The following is a 17335-nucleotide window of genomic DNA, read 5'->3' as shown; positions in this document are numbered from 1 at the left end:
TGTAAACACTAATAACTAGGATAAAATATAAAATTTATATACAACAAATATAGAGTTCATGTTCTTGCAGTAAACTACCGACATCTTTTTGTCGAAAATTTTATTTTTCACATGTTAGTTAAACTTTAATTTTTGTTTCTTTATACATCTGCATACTTATAAATGTAATATATTCAACATGTTATGTTTGAACAACTTGATAAAATTCTACACATTTTCCTAAACTTCAGGAAAAAGTGTGTAATTTTCATTTCTTTTGCTTCACATCCTATAGAAAGACTGTGTAATAGCCAAGGGATCCTATGAGACAGACTATAATTTGGTGTAAAACCCGACTGCGTAAGCTGAGAGTTTTGATTGCACATTCATGTTAATTAGCAATTTATAACAAATGCTAATATATAATGAGGTTTGTTCGATCACCCACCAATTTAGAACAAATGCTTACCCATTTCAAAATTAAATAAATTTCAAACACATCACTTTATGCATACATAACTCGTTCTACTTTTTCGTCTACTTGCGGCACTTCTTACCTCGTTGCGAAACTCCATTTAAGAAGACCGGTGTAAACAATTTATACATGTAGTTGTTTGCATAAAATACAATTGAAAACTATGTTTTCCACTAAATTAATTTCAGCACATCAATCACACCATAATTTTCAAATAAACTCATGATTAAATCACACATAAAAACATTTATAGGAACTTAAAAATCAGTTTTAAACACAACTGAAACCTGGATGCAAAGTTTGTGTATACGTCAGATGTGTGCATATGTACGCTAACATATCTGTTTGTGTTCATATAAAAATAATGCAAATCAATGTCTGAGTCAAGATCAATTTATACATCTCTCGTGGGGAAATGCATTTGGAGTAAGGAAGAATGTTGTGAGTCAATTTAATAATGAGCAAAAATATTTATAACTAAAGGTACTTGGATTTTATTTCAAATTCTTTTATTAGCGAATAGTTGTTTAACTCATACTCGTAAACAAAGAATGTAATAGAAATGTAAAATTTAAGTCAATACCTTCGTAGGAATAGGAGAAAGATGAAATTTTGAAGCTTGAACCAGATTTCTTCAAGAAAACAATAATATGTAATCCTCCATCGTCTGCTTATAAACAACGGGGCAAGGATGATCCAGAAGCCAACAACCAATCCAGCAAGTGTAACTATCACCAGGATCCAATCAACGCCGTCAGCTTCACCATGTCCATCAGTAATCCCTTCTGTACTGCCATTATTTTGTAAGCACGCTGGAAGAGGACCCCCACAAAGTGCGTTTCCAATGAAACTCAACTCGCTAAAAGTTTGAAACTGAGGGCCTGTTGGGATTCCACCTACAAGATTGTTGCAGGATACGTTCAAGCAATTCAAAGAGGTTAACTGTGACATGCTCAAAGGAATATTTCCTTCAAGATGGTTCATTGACAGATCTAACGATTCAAGCGTTTCATTCTGACTAAACAGGTTGGGAATTCGTCCTGTTAGATTATTGTATGACAGATTCAAGAATCGTAAGCCCGAAAGTCTGACAAGTTCATCAGGAATTGGCCCCGAAAACTTGTTATCAGAAAGGTCTAATGATGTCACCTGATAAAGTATGGTGCCATATGTATAAGTATTTCCCTTTGTCACCAATGATGCAGTAATTATTGTAGCTTCGTACAGATCGATCGGACCGGAGGTCTCCCTTCCAGAAATGACAGAAAAGTTTGTAAAGCATGTCGGTAGGTTCCCAGAAAGATCATTATGCGCAAGATCCAAGATCTGAAGAGAACTGAGATGACATATTTCATCTGGGATTTTGCCTTCAAGTTTGTTGGAACGGAGACTTAGAACTCTCAGACTTGTATTATTTCTCCCAATTGATGATGGTATTTTTCCCACAAGTTCATTTTCTGCAAGCTTGATGACTACCAGGCCGGTGGAATTCAGTAACCATGGAGGTAAGTTACCATATAGCCTGTTCTCATCCATCTCTAGTGATCGTAAGGAAGAAATATTACCTAGAGATGATGGGATTATGCCTGAAAATCGGTTTTTCTCTAGGTTCAGAATGACTAGGCGACCAAAGTTCTTCCAACAATCTGATATAACACCTGACATGCTATTGTTTGCTAGATTAAGAAATTCTAACACTTGTGGTATTTGAATACCGGAGCACAAGAACTGTTCTAGAGATCCTGAGATTCTATTGTTAGAAAGATCCAGGAATATTGTTGTACTGTAATTACCAGGTAGCCTACCATGTAAACGGTTGTGGGATATGTTCAAGTAATTTAGACTAGGGAATGTGGTCCAAAACCAACTGGGGATGGTGTCTGATATGTTTGCATTGGATACATCTAAATATGTTAAGCCTGTTAGCAATTGAATCCATGAAGGAAATTGAGGGCCTAAACTGCAAGAACGTGCACTCAACGTTTGGAGTTTGAAAGGTGGAATCCAATTGTTAACAATTAGCTTAAACACCAACCTGTTATCCCCCACTAACAACTCCACCAAAGTTGTTAGATTGGCAAAGTGATTTTCAGTCAAAATACCCGTTAATGAATTGTTCTGAAGCTGTAGAGAGTATAGTTTACTGAGTTGTCCAATACTTTCAGGAATGGCCCCTGTTAATTGATTGTAAGAAAGATCAATCAGAGACAGATTTTTCAAATTTCCCAGTCTTTCAGGTAGAATACCCGTTAATGAATTGTTCTGAAGCTGTAGAGAGTATAGTTTACTGAGTTGTCCAATACTTTCAGGAATGGCCCCTGTTAATTGATTAAAAGAGAGATCAATCGAGATCAGATTTTTCAAATTTCCAAGTCTTTCAGGTAGTTGACCAATCAGATGATTTTTATAGAAATATAATACTTCCAACTTAGGTGACTCACATTCACAAAACCCTTCAAGAAGCTCTGACACATTTCCAAAAAAATTGTTCCATCGCAGATAAAGGGTAGTGATGTTGCAAAGACTACTTAATGATTTAGGTATCTCCTCAACAATCCGATTATCAGATAAGTCAATATATTCAATAAAAGACAAGTTCTGTAGGTTGCCTAGAATCGGTGAAGAAATATCACAAAATCTAAGATCAAGCTAACGAAGATTACTTAGGCTAGACAATCCATTCAGTAGAGATGAAGAATTCACAAAAGTGTTTCCTGAAAGACGAAGAGTCCTTAAAGAAGGCATGCTATGGAAACCACCATGAGTTCCAGAAAGTACACCACTAATAAAGCAACCACTCAGATCTAATAAAGTCAAATTACGTAGGCTGAAGATCCACCCAGGCAGAGCATTCTCAAAGAAGTTATATGAAAGGTCTAGGGCATTAAGTGACATAAAACTACCTGTTGTTGGATTACTAGGTAACTGATATAACCCACAGTCATAAAAATGAAGCTCTTGCAAAGAAGTGAGGTTGCTGACTGACAGAAACCAATCTGTAGCTTTTGTGAGGTTGGTGCCACCCATATCCAGGTATTGCAGCCCTTTAATATTCTTTAGCCATGCTAAGCTTTTAGAAACCAATCTGAAGCTTTTAGAAACCAATCTGAAGCTTTTAGATTGGGCACCAATATTTCCATAAAGATCTAAGACATGCAACGTTGATAGATTTCCAAGTTGGTGAGGAATTTCCCCACTGAAGTTAGAGTATGAGAGGTTAAGATATATAAGATTTTGGAAAGAACCGATGAATGCCGGTATTGAGCTGCGCCCGAAATCATTGCAGCTCAAGTCGAGGTATCTGAGCTGTAACAGGTTGATCAGTGATGGACTTATGGTTCCTCCTAACCTTTGTTTTTCTGCTTCTTCAACTTCATCTTGGTTGTAAGTTAAATAAGTCGAGTTAAATAAGTCAGGTCCACGAAGGTGAATCTCATGGACGTGACCAGTGATATTGTCGCAGACGACACCGGACCAACTACAACAGTCTTTGCCTACCCACGAAGATAGCCGGTTTGCATGGTCAGTGAGATTGCTCCTGAGATCAATAAGAGCCAATCGTTCGGTGGGTATGCATAGAGCAGGATCTGAGCTTTGATTACAAAAACAGAAGCTGCAAAGAGATGAAACCAAGAGAAACAATAGGCAAGATGAGAAAAAACATGCAGGAAGAAGTGTGAGAGTCTTCATTGTGGTGATGATGAAAAATGGAAAGAGTGATGAGATATATGATATATGTGGGGGGAAGGATGAATATGAGATATGAGATTTGTGGGTGGAAGGGTGATGAGATATATGTGGTTTTAAATTCTTTTATTAGAAAACCATTTTATTAAATATATTTTTTCCGTGGACTTGAAGAGTTTTAACAAAAACAATGTTTGAAAATTACAAATTAAAAAATAACAAACATGAAAAGGTGAAATTCAAAATGCTTCACCCACATATAGCAATGATCTCGGTGGAAGTCATGGCATTTCTCCATGTAACATGTTAAATTTGTAGTTACTTTAAGAATATTAATTTCTTAAAGTAAGTAAATTTTATACAGAATTGTTTTGTTATATATAAGAATCATAAGATCAATAATCCTGACAGTACAAACCTGGCCATTGGTACCCATATCTGGCGCTGGAATGTCGGTATTCACTCCAATAAGATCATGAATCTTTTGGGTGAAGACACGGGTAAGTCGTTCAAGCTCACTCGTTGACAATTCCTTTGGTGAGCACCCGATTCCACCCTTGGCTCCACCGTAAGGAACATTGACCACCGCAGTCTTCCAAGTCATTAGTTGAGCCAAAGCATTCACCTCTCCATGTTCAACCTTGTAAAAACCAAAATACCAATCATATAAAGTAATTTTCGAGGCGTTTTTTCAATGCAAAAATATAACTTTCACTTTATAAATGGCATGAAAATCCAGGGTAAAATTGTGTTTGACATGCTGCAAACTTATATAAAGCTATCAGTCAGTATCATAATTATTACTAATAAACTAAGAATGAGCATATATACAAAAAAAAAGATAGCTAGACCATGGACAAAATGATACAATTCATACTCTCATTTCCAATAATACAATCCCCAATCAACTGAGAAGTAAACATCCTAATGTACACCCAAAAATAGAAAATCCCAAACAGAAATTCTCATAAAAAACTAATAGATCTCTCAAACATAATTAATCATTCGACTGGAACCACTCGTATAGAACTTAATCTCCAAAACTAATGAATTCCGTTTTGGTTTGGAATTCAGTCCTGTCCCATGAGCACGATTTAAAAACTACTAAAAGGAGTTCAACGGTTTTGTTAACAAACAGCACCGAACCGATGTTATAGAACACGTGAAACAATAACCAGCTTTCATAAAAACCTAAAAATATAACCAAACTAAACCAAACCGAAACAAACCATTCCCGGTCATTTAGGCCCGTTCTGGTCCGGTCTGTTCTGTTTTGTCAGTGCAGACTACATACCCTAATAAAACAACAATGTGGACCCAAAACACTCAGATCAACAAATTACATTCCAAATACACAAACTCTCACCAAAATCAGTAAAATCAGTCACCAATTACACGTAATATAATCTCTAAACCCTAAATCTCCATAAATCAATCAACAATCAAACACATTCACACACCACACACAAACACAACTCAAAACAACAACCAAAATCAGTAAAATCACCTCAGGATGATACCGAATCCCGCCTTTCATCGGACCACGAGAATTATCATGCTGCACTCTAAATCCAACAAACGACGTCAACGTCCCGTCATCCTTCGGAATCGTACACTCCACCTGATCATTAATCCAATCCAAATCACATCACACAATCAACACTCAACTATTAACATCAACAATCAATCAATCAACTACTGCTACTAATTACAAGTCATACGTACCTTAACTTCACGATACGGGATCAACAAACTGGTTTCGACCTTAGAATCCAAACTGAGAAGACGAGCAGCGTGACTGAAGAGGTAGGTCCCAGCAGAGCCCAGTTGGACCCGCAAGACTCACCTTGAAAAGGGACGTCTGCGCAGTTGAACCCGCAAGATTCCTTAACGGACGTCTGCGCGGTTGAACCCGCAAGACTTAACTAAAGGGACGTCTGCGCCGAGACCAACTGGATCCGCAGGACCCACCATGCTCAGAGACGTGACGTCCTTACGCGCAGTACGCAAGCTGTTCCCGCAGGAAAAGCCTCCCAATGGTGAAGTACTCTGCCTGTTCCCGCAGCTGCGGATACAAGCCATCAGGGAAGGTGTGACAATCGTCAATTTCAGGTTAACTTCGTTAACTCAACTCCGTCAATTCAAACTTAAGATCATAAAATCTTTAACGCACACTTCATTACATTTAAACTAGGGTTTAAATGACGCTTAACACTTACTACATGTGTAGTAATCTTTCGGGATTTGCACCGAAACGCAAACGATTGATGAATAAACGAAACACACTAAAACACTAATTATGTGATAATTATGTGTTAGGATTATGTGTTATGTGATAATATTATTGTCATGTTAATTTAATGTGCAAGTTATGATAGAATGTTCTAGAAAAAGTAATACTTAATGTTAACTTAATGTGCAAGTTATGATAGAATGTTCTAGAAAAAATAATACTTAGGAGTTGAGGGGCCAAGGTGTAACATATTCCTTTATAAATACATGATAAACCTAAACCCTAACTCCCATCCCTTTTCCCTAACCCCAAATCGGCCAGCCATCCCCTCTCCTTGTGATCGATCAATATACACACATACACAATCAAGATCTTTTAAGTCTGATTGAAGATTAAGGTGCTAGGAAGGTATACACAACTATTCTATGCATCCTCTATGTTTAATTGTTAGTTTTATTGGGTTAATTGTAAACCTTTATGGCTGATTTCTTGGTATTATGATGTTCATGTGATTCTTGATTTAATTGATGATGATTGATAACTAGATTTGATATTGTTGCATGATTATTGTTGTATTTGAGTTTGATATCAAGTAAAACCCTAACTAGGTATGTAAGGTATGATTGATATGCATGGATAGTAGTTATGATGTCTAGAATGTTCTATGAATGATTTGTGATCTATAGATAGTTAAATTGTTGAGTTTGGATGCAAACAGTTTCTGGACAGATTGTGTTGTTGATGTTTGAGTGACTGTAACGGGATGTAAAAGTGGGAATTGATTGAGATAATTGATACTACAGTAAACTAGGTTGAGTCTAGTTTCTAAAGAATATAAACTTGTAATTTTTGGACATGTGAAAGATAACTTTTATGATTTTACAAAAACGTGGTGCAAAGCTGAGTTGTTAGACCTGCTGTTAGGTTGTTTTGTAAATGTTATATCTCATGATCTACGAGACCAATTGGGTTGGTTCCACTTCTGGAAGATGAATTATTGAGTTAGGAACCTAACCCAAGTGGTCTTGCATTTATTAGATTTTTCGTTTGATGGGAATTGCAAATAACATTCTGTTGCGCATGAATCTGACTGATATGAGCTTGCTGTAGTGTTTTGATCATTATGAGAAATCTATGTGGAATAAAAATAAAATAAAATATGTTCTGGAAACCTAAGACATGTATGTTTCAGTGATGATTTTTGGTGAATTAATTGAGATGTTATGATCGGTGAAATAGTACAATCTTTCAAGTAGAAATTCTGTCTTGATGAAATTAGCTGCTGATTGTTATGAAATTGCATGAAATATGATAGTTGTTAGTTGATTGTCATAAATTGACCAAGATGCCCTTGTGGTGAGTAATTGCTAATTAATTGTCGTATTTTGACTAAATTGCCCTTACGGGGATTATTTGCTAGTGAGGTACATTGTTTATACATGACACGAAAGTAATTGCTCACACACGTATCGTATCACAAGTGTACTTGTTTAAGTCACACACGATTCACAAACGAAACACGAAACATGTTATGTGCATAGGTATTATGTGCCGAGTCTAGAGACTCGTTAAACGTTCCGACACTTAGAGAATCTCTTTGTTAATTTAGAACGCTAGAGATAGTTCTACGACGCGCATCACTTGGTGATCTAATTTGGGAAATTCTTCGCAAACAGTGAGTTCACTTACCCCGCTATTTGAACTGTTTTCAAACGCTTTTCAATTGGGGGAGATAACATACTCCGATAAACGCATTTTTGAGATAAACGCATTTTTGAGATTTTGTTAATAAATTATATATCACTTGTAAAGGATAAGTGGCAAACGTAACACTTGAAGCCCACACATCGAACCGGTTAATATTGGATAATAGCGAGTCACTGTTGAGTAGTACTACTGGGTTTGACAAACCCCACCCGACGCTAAGCTCAACTGGAGGTTGAGTGGGTGTAATTTTGGCTAACACTTACCATGGTCTGGATTGACCTGGTGACGGGCACTTGATAAACAGTCAGCTTCGGTTTCGAACCACTTAGTAATACTTGTTGTATAGATTAGCTACCTATCGATATATAATTTGACATAACACTATCTGGTAACGCAAAACGCCGTAACGTGGTTACGCAAAACGCTTAAACGCCGTAACGTGGTTACGCAAGACACTTAACGTAAAACACTGAACGCAAACGCTAAACGATTTATTTTATATAACTTGTGAACTCACCAACCTTGTGTTGACACTTTTAGTATGTTATTCTTAGGTAGCCGAGGCGGGCGCGCGGTTTAGGAACACGCATTGTGTGATAAACTTTTAACTATGCAAACTTGTTTTAACTGTTATCCTTGGTTTTTAAATCGTCCTGCGTGACGTAACTTTGTTCTATGGTTTTACGCTTCCGCACTTATTTTCATTTAAACGTTTTTATGGTTTGATTATAACTGATGATTCCGATCCTGTTAGTTCACACCCTCTGACGGTAAAACTCCGTTAGTGGATTTTGAGGGTGTGACAGAAGGCTACCTGCGCAGCAAAGCTACACGCACAAGGCACTTAGCTCTCATAATAATTCAGTAATGTCACCTGAAGAAGGAATGAGCAAAGCCGGGAATACTCCCGCCCAAATGAGCCAGTCCGTACGATACTGGAGGATCTTTTGTACTGTACCTGACGAGGTATGGACAAAAGATCTGACCAAAGATACGACAGCTCACTGACAACAGTATGACGAGCAGCACGCTCTTGTACTGTATGTCACTATTAGCCGCTGCCTACTCACCAACCTGTCGGAGGACGTGCATAGCCTGCAGTTGGTGGAACAGGAATAGTACACAGCCGGCCTGGTCACTATCAGCCGCTGCCTACTCACCAACTACCAGCATGGCATGTGCGTAGCCCACAGTTGGCAGAACAGGAACACTATTCAGCCGGCTGTACCTTCTTGGAAGCCTACCTTCGGCTATAAATACTCCAACACCTTGGAATGGTATATCATCTCATCTTATCTTATATCTTATACCTGATATCTGCTCTAGTCATTCTCTTAATATACACTTATATTCAAGAGCAATCTAGTCTGATTCTCACGCAGGAGGGTGGTCACAAGGAGGTACCCCCCCTTCTTAGTGACGAGCTCACGGTGTCTGTTTTGCAGGTTATCAGAAGAACCATCTTTGCCGGATCTAACCCCTCGTGGGAAACATCTATTTAACCCCCAGATTATCCGTAATCTGCCCGGGGTCGATTAGTGTTTCTTCAGTGACGGAAGTTACGGTTTGTTGCGGCCAGAGCATTCATTGTGTGTATTTGGGAGTGAATAATAATAATAATAATAATAATAATAATAATAATAATAATGTGAAATGAAATGCAGTTATATTATGAGAATTGAGAAGGTGTAGGAATGGCTGGATTTGAACGCATATATATTATGCGTGTGAATTTGAGTTGAGGTGGTTATTTTTAGAATTATTATTATTTTTTTTAGAATTATTATAGCTGTTTTGTTATTATTTATTTTATTTTTTTTTATAATTTTTAATTTGGAATTGGTATGAGATGACTGGATTCGTAGCTGGTAAGATAATCAAAGTAATTAATCGAGTATTCTTTTTATGTATTTATTTATTCTTTTTTAATGATATCAAATTTGAGTGTTTAGATTGGTATTAATGGGTTGATTTTTCTAATTTTCTATAGGTTACGTAACGGACGTAACGGATGGATGACATGTTTACTTTTTTTCTTTTAAAGATTTGTATAATTTATGGTGTGAAAAGTTTGGATATTATTAGATAATTGACCTGAAGTTTTATGGTGCAAATATGTAATTATTTTATTTTTATAGCATACAATTGTAATTTTAGAGAATAAATATTGGAAAAATAATAATAATAGAATTTGTTCGGGTTCAGTAGGTTGTGTTTGTGGCAATCTATATGCATCGCAACAAGAGCTAAGCCGCACCCGCGTGCAGGGTCGGCTCCAAAAAGACGAAAATTTTTTTGGGTCAAAGGCGATTTTTTTTTTGGCCTTAAGGAAAAGAAACATTTTGTTGGTTTTAAACAATTTAATTATAAATTGGCTTATTTGATTATGATTTTAGTTGTGTAAAAAAACTTTTATATAAAAATAAACTTAAAATTGTCTCAAATAAGACTAGAACCCACAACCTTTTTGTTAGATGTCATACCCCTTTACCATTAGACTAAGCTAGCGATTATGTAATTGTGTTGAAACATTGATTATACACATGTTTTTGATAAAAAAAATACATATAATTTAAAGAAAATAAAAATTTGGGCCTAGCGGAGCGTCGGGCCTGTGGCCGTCGACTACCCTGCCATGCCTCAAAGACGGCCCTGCCCGCATGGTTGGCTTGTTTTGCCTTTTTGGTTCTCTTTGATTCTATCGTCCGATCGTTGATACGGTATAAAAAGAAAAAAGAAGTCAAACCAGGGCGGTTTGTAAAAGTTCAAGTTTAACGGGGTTTAGATCAGTTACAGTGTTAAAGGTCACAACTTGATTTCAACCCTACGAGTCAGTTCGGTTCTAACATATTTCAATTTCCGAGCCGGTTCATTTTCACCTTTACTTTAACGTGAAATGGTTTAGTGTGTGATTTAAGACGGTTCTCACTCAAGATGGCAATATGTGTTTCTAGTGTCAATATAATGGTTTTGAAAAGCAACTAATAAGTTGATTGCTACTCTTTAAAGTCTTCTACTGCCATTTATACTTGTGGAAAAACTTGAGAGCAATAGGTGAAATAGTCAATATAAATTAAATATTAATCCGAATACTAGTATTTCTAACAGGCTATGAGTTGTAAGTAGTGAGTTGTTAAATCTATCGTTTAATCAGTAAGAAAACAAAAATAAGAGGAATTTCACTACTATTTAAACTGACATGCCAGATTAATATTGTATAGATTGTAAATTAAAATGAAATGAAGCTAAAATGGTTGTCACGTACCCAAGACACTTTATATCTTGAAATATAAAATATTTGATCGACTTTCTAGAAAATTAATCCTTAAGCTGTTAATTGAAGGGAGATCATGGAACCCACTAAAAAACTCAATATAAAATCATTATTAAGTATTAGTCAAAATATAAATAATTTAATTAATTCGCTTAGATGCATACTTATTCCATATCTTTCAAGATAATATGCGTGCAAAGGTCTCATTCTAATCATGTGGTCATCATGGGGAATTTGAGTTGTACTATTTTACAACACTTGTTAACCATGTGAGGGAACTCTTGATATTTTAACTAAATAATATGCTTATGGTACAAGGCATAATATATGATGCTTCGGATTGGACAACTATGTTATAGTGATCATTCAAAATTAAAAAGGTTAAGACCTTTTAAAAAAAGTTTAATCACAACCACCCTATATTATATCTTGACTTCTCGAATCGATGCTATTACGTACTCTCTGTCCTTGTACCTCTTTGTCATCCTCTGGTCTACATCATCGCTTCTATTGTAGCTCTGCATACTTCATATTCGTAACAATACCATTATTACTCTTGTTTGGACTGCAAAGTGAACTTGAGACCGAACAAGTCTTTCTTGATCCCGTGCTATTCTTGTCATATGTTTTATAGGATTAGTGTTTAGTATGAGGGAAGGAGAGAGATAGAGGTGTGTAGAGTAATACAACAAGAAGGGAACATAGTGAAAATAACTTGAAGATCAGCGATATTGATATCATATAGAAGCGAGCATCTTTCGAGATACAACTCAATTTGAATGTTGATTATGCGCAAAAATTCTTGTTGAACTCCGTGTATAAACTAGAAGACCTCATTTGTAATCGGCAAAACAATAATTGTACCATGACACGACAACCCTAATCAGGCGCGGATATTGGTTCGTGAGAAAGGGGGCTTCCTTATAAGGACTAAACTTTAAATTATTAGAATCATTGCGTATAAAAATAAATTAATGCAGTTATTAAGCTTCCCTAAAATGATCGTTTGATTTGTGAAGTTTTTCCATAATAGACTAAACATTATATATTAGCAAACGAAAAAGTGTTTCAAAGTTCTTGCACTCTTTTGTTCAAATGCTTACGTTATAAGAGTGATGCAACATGCTTGTTTTTGTTTCAAACCGTCAACTAAGCATGTCATATCAAATTCTGAACACAACAACCATATCCAATGAAATCCCGCAAATAACAAAACAATAAACAGGGTCTGGGAAAAATCAACATACAAAAACCTTTATTTCTCCTCAATTGGCTATTACACGTTCTTATTTCAAAATATCAATTGGCTATTACACACTTTTTTCAAACTTGATCACAGTTTATTTCCAAGATTAGTTCCTGGAGGGTCCCTCTTTTATGGACCAAGCTACGTAGACCTCTTTGCGAGACCTGCATGTGATCCAATGCATTAATCATGTTAACACTAATAACTAGGATAAAATAGTAAATTTATATACACTAACAAATATAGAGTTCATGTTGTTGCACCAGCTGCCAACATTTTTTTGTCACAAATTTTACTTATCACATACTTGTTAGTTAAACTTTTATTTGTATTTTTTTGTTCATCTCTATGTTTATAAATGTAACATATCCACACGTTTGTGAACAGCTTGATAAAATTCTACACAATTTCCTAAACTATTTAGGAAAAAGTGTATAATTTTCATTTCTTTTGCTTCACATCCAAGGTCTCCTATGAGACAGACTATAATCTGGAGTAAAACCCAGCTGCATAAGCTGAGAGTTAATTAGCAATTTAGAACAAATTGCTAATAATAATGTTTGTTCGATCACCCACCAATTTAGAACAAATGCTTACCCAATTTCAAATTCATTTAATTTCAAACACATCACTTTAAGCAAACATATATAACTCTTTCAACTTTTTCGTCTGCTTGCAACACTTCTTACTTCGTTGCGAAACTCCCTTTAAGAAGACCCAAACACATTAACCGGTGTATAAACAGTTTATAAATATAGTTATTTGCATAAAAAAAACTATTGAATACTGTGTTTTCCACTAAATTAAATTCAGCACATCAATCATACCATAATTTTCAAATATACTCGTGATTAAATCACACATAAAAACATTTATACGAACTTAAAAATCAGTTTTAAACACTACTGAAACCTGGATGCAAAGTTTATGTATATGGTCAGATGTGTGCATATGTACGCTAACATATCTGTTTGTGTTCATATAAAAATAATGCAAATCGATGTGTGAGTCAAGATTGATTTATACATCTTTCATGGGGAAATGCATTTGGAGTAACAAAGACTGTTGTGAGTCAATTTAATAAATGAGCAAAAATATTTATAACTAAAGGTACTTGGATTTTATTTCAAATTCTTTTATTAGCGAATATTTGTTTAACTCATACTCATCAACAAAGAATGTAATAGAAATGTAAAAATTTAAGTCAATACTTACGTAGGAATAGGAGAAAGATGAAATTTTGAAGCTTGAACCAGATTTCTTCAAGAAAACAATAATATGTAATTCTCCATCGTCTGCTTATAAACAACGGGGCAAGGATGATCCAGAAGCCAACAACCAATCCAACTAGTGCAGCTATCACCAGGAACCAATCAATGCCATCAGCTTCACCGTGTTCATCAGTAATCCCTTCGGTACTGCCATTATTTTGTAAGCAGGCTGAAAGAGGACCCCCACAAAGTGAGTTTCCAATGAAACTCAACTCGCCAAAAGTTTGAAACTGAGGGCCTGTTGGGATTCCACCTACAAGATTGTTGCATGATACGTTCAAGCAATTCAAAAAGGTTAAATGTGACATACTCAAAGGAATATTTCCTTCAAGATGGTTCATTGACAGATCTAACGATTCAAGTGTTTCATTCTGACTAAACAGGTTAGGAATTCGTCCTGTTAGATTATTGTATGACAGATTCAAGAATCGTAAGCCCGAAAGTCTGACAAGTTCATCAGGAATTGGCCCCGAAAACTTGTTATCAGAAAGATCTAATGATGTCACTTGATAAAGTGTAGTGCTATATGTATAAGTATTTCCCTTTATCACCAAAGATGCAGTAATTATTGTAGCTTGATACAGATCGATCTGACTAGAGGTCTCCCTTCCAGACATGACAGAGAAGTTTGTAAAACATGTCGGTAGGTTCCCAGAAAGATCATTATGCGCAAGATCCAAGATCTGAAGAGAAGTGAGATGACATACTTCATGTGGGATTTTACCTTCAAGTTTGTTAGAACGCAGACTCAGAAGTCTCAGACTTGTATTATTTCTCCCTGTTGATGATGGTATTTTTCCAATCAGTTCATTTTCTGCAAGCTTGATGACTACCAGGCTGGGGGAATTCAGTAACCATGGAGGTAAGTTACCATATAGCCTGTTCTCATCCATCTCAAGTGATTTTAAGTAAGAAATATTGCATAGAGATGATGGGATTATACCTGAAAAGCGGTTTTTTTTCAAGGTTCAGAATGATTAGACCACCAAAATTCTTCCAACAATCTGAGATGACACCTGACATGCTATTGTTTGCTAGATTAAGAAATTTTAATGGTTGCGGTTCCTGAATACCAGAGCACAAGAACTGTTCTAGAGATCCTGAGATTTTATTGTTAGAAAGATCCAGGAATTTTGTTTTACTGTAATTACCAGGTAGCCTACCATGTAAACGGTTGTTACTTAGATCTACTGTTGCATCAGTTGTAAAAGAATTAACATCTCCCAACTCTCCTTGAATGCTGTTGTGGGATATGTTCAAGTAACCTACACTAGGGAATGTGGTCCAAAACCAATTGGGGATGGTGTCTGATATGTTTGCATTGGATACATCTAAAAATTGTAAGTCTGTCAGCAATTGAATCCATGAAGGAAATTGAGGGCCTAAACTGCAAGAACGTGCACTCAACGTTTGGAGTTTGAAAGGTGGAATCCAATTGTTAACATTTAGCTTAAATACCAACTTGTTATCCCCAACGAACAATGATGTTAAGGATGTTAGATTGACAAAGTGGTTTTCCATCAAAATACCTGTTAAGGAATTGTGATCAAGACTTAGTTCTTGTAGATTACTGAGTCGTCCAATACTTTCAGGAAGACTTCCATTCAACTTGTTGTACGAAAGATCAAGTAATTTCAATGATGATAAGCCACCAATTGTATTTGGGATCGAACTTGAGAATTGATTGTTACTTAACCATAATGCCTGCAATAGTGACAAACTTCCTATAGAATCCGGAATGGTCCCTGTTAATTGATTGTAAGAAAGATCAATCAGAGACAGATTTTTCAAATTTCCCAGTCTTTCAGGTAGAATACCCGTTAATGAATTGTTCTGAAGCTGTAGAGAGTATAGTTTACTGAGTTGTCCAATACTTTCAGGAATGGCCCCTGTTAATTGATTAAAAGAGAGATCAATCGAGATCAGATTTTTCAAATTTCCAAGTCTTTCAGGTAGTTGACCAATCAGATGATTTTGATAGAAATATAATACTTCCAACTTAGGTGACTCACATTCACAAAACCCTTCAAGAAGCTCTGACACATTTCCAAAAAAATTGTTCCATCGCAGATAAAGGGTAGTGATGTTGCAAAGACTACTTAATGATTTAGGTATCTCCTCAACAATCCGATTATCAGATAAGTCAATATATTCAATAAAAGACAAGTTCTGTAGGTTGCCTAGAATCGGTGAAGAAATATCACAAAATCTAAGATCAAGCTGACGAAGATTACTTAGGCTAGACAATCCATTCAGTAGAGATGAAGAATTCACAAAAGTGTTTCCTGAAAGACGAAGAGTCCTTAAAGAAGGCATGCTATGGAAACCACCATGAGTTCCAGAAAGTACACCACTAATAAAGCAACCACTCAGATCTAATAAAGTCAAATTACGTAGGCTGAAGATCCACCCAGGCAGAGCATTCTCAAAGAAGTTATATGAAAGGTCTAGGGCATTAAGTGACATAAAACTACCTGTTGTTGGATTACTAGGTAACTGATATAACCCACAGTCATAAACATGAAGCTCTTGCAAAGAAGTGAGGTTGCTGACTGACAGAAACCAATCTGAAGCTTTTGTGAGGTTGATGTCACCCATATTCAGGTATTGCAGCCCTTCAAGATTCTTTAGCCATGCTAAGCTTTTAGATTTGGCATCAATTCCGTGAAGATCTAGGACATGCAATGTTGATAGATTTCCAAGTTGGTGAGGAATTTCCCCACTGAAGCTAGAGTATGAGAGGTTAAGATATATAAGATTTTGGAAAGAACCGATGAATGCCGGTATTGAGCTGCGCCCGAAATCATTGCAGCTCAAGTCAAGGTATCTGAGCTGTAACAGGTTGATCACTGATGGACTTATGGATCCTCCTATCATATGTTTCCTTGCTTCTTGAGACTCGTAAATGTTTTGATAAAATCCATTAAATAAGTCAGGTCCACGAAGGTGAATCTCATGGACGTGACCAGTGATATTGTTGCAGACGACACCGGACCAACTACAACAGTCTTTGCCTACCCACGAAGATAGCCGGTTTGCATGGTCAGTGAGATTGCTCCTGAGATCAATAAGAGCCAATCGTTCGGTGGGTATGCATAGAGCAGGATCTGAGCTTTGATTACAAAAACAGAAGCTGCAAAGAGATGAAACCAAGAGAAACAATAGGCAAGATGAGAAAAAACATGCAGGAAGAAGTGTGAGAGTCTTCATTGTGGTGATGATCAATGGAAAGGGTGATGAGATATGTGTGTGTGTGTTGTGGTGTGGGTTGGGGGGTGGAGATATATGTGATTTTAATTTTTATTTTATTTTTTTAATTAGAAACCATTTTATTAAATTTCCTTTTTGTCGGTGGACTTCTTGAATACTACGGAGTACTAGACAAAAATACTCTTTTAAAAAACATGAAAAGGTGCTTTGTCCAAATAAAAGATAACACAGTTAAAATATAAAAAAGTCTTAA

The 17335-nt window shown here is 36.1% G+C and overlaps 1 protein-coding gene across 1 annotated transcript; it reads right to left on the bottom strand.

The window, feature by feature from the left end:
* Nucleotides 1–1030: 1030 nt before the first annotated feature.
* LOC143632266 (receptor-like protein EIX2) lies at nucleotides 1031–17121 on the bottom strand. Its single transcript, XM_077100830.1, has 3 exons — nucleotides 15690–17121; nucleotides 14889–15617; nucleotides 1031–2112 (listed from the first exon to the last, which is right to left on the bottom strand). Exons 1-3 carry the CDS (start codon nucleotides 17080–17082, stop codon nucleotides 1031–1033), a joined length of 3204 nt encoding a protein of 1067 aa, XP_076956945.1. The 5' UTR covers nucleotides 17083–17121.
* Between the last annotated feature and the right edge of the window lie 214 nt (nucleotides 17122–17335).

The sequence above is a fragment of the Bidens hawaiensis genome, unplaced genomic scaffold (genome assembly GCF_021521415.1).
Source record: "Bidens hawaiensis isolate Kalapana, Puna unplaced genomic scaffold, B.hawaiensis_p1.1 tig00000512_1, whole genome shotgun sequence".
Taxonomy (NCBI): Eukaryota; Viridiplantae; Streptophyta; class Magnoliopsida; order Asterales; family Asteraceae; genus Bidens; species Bidens hawaiensis.
This window is presented reverse-complemented; position numbering and strand designations above follow the sequence as displayed.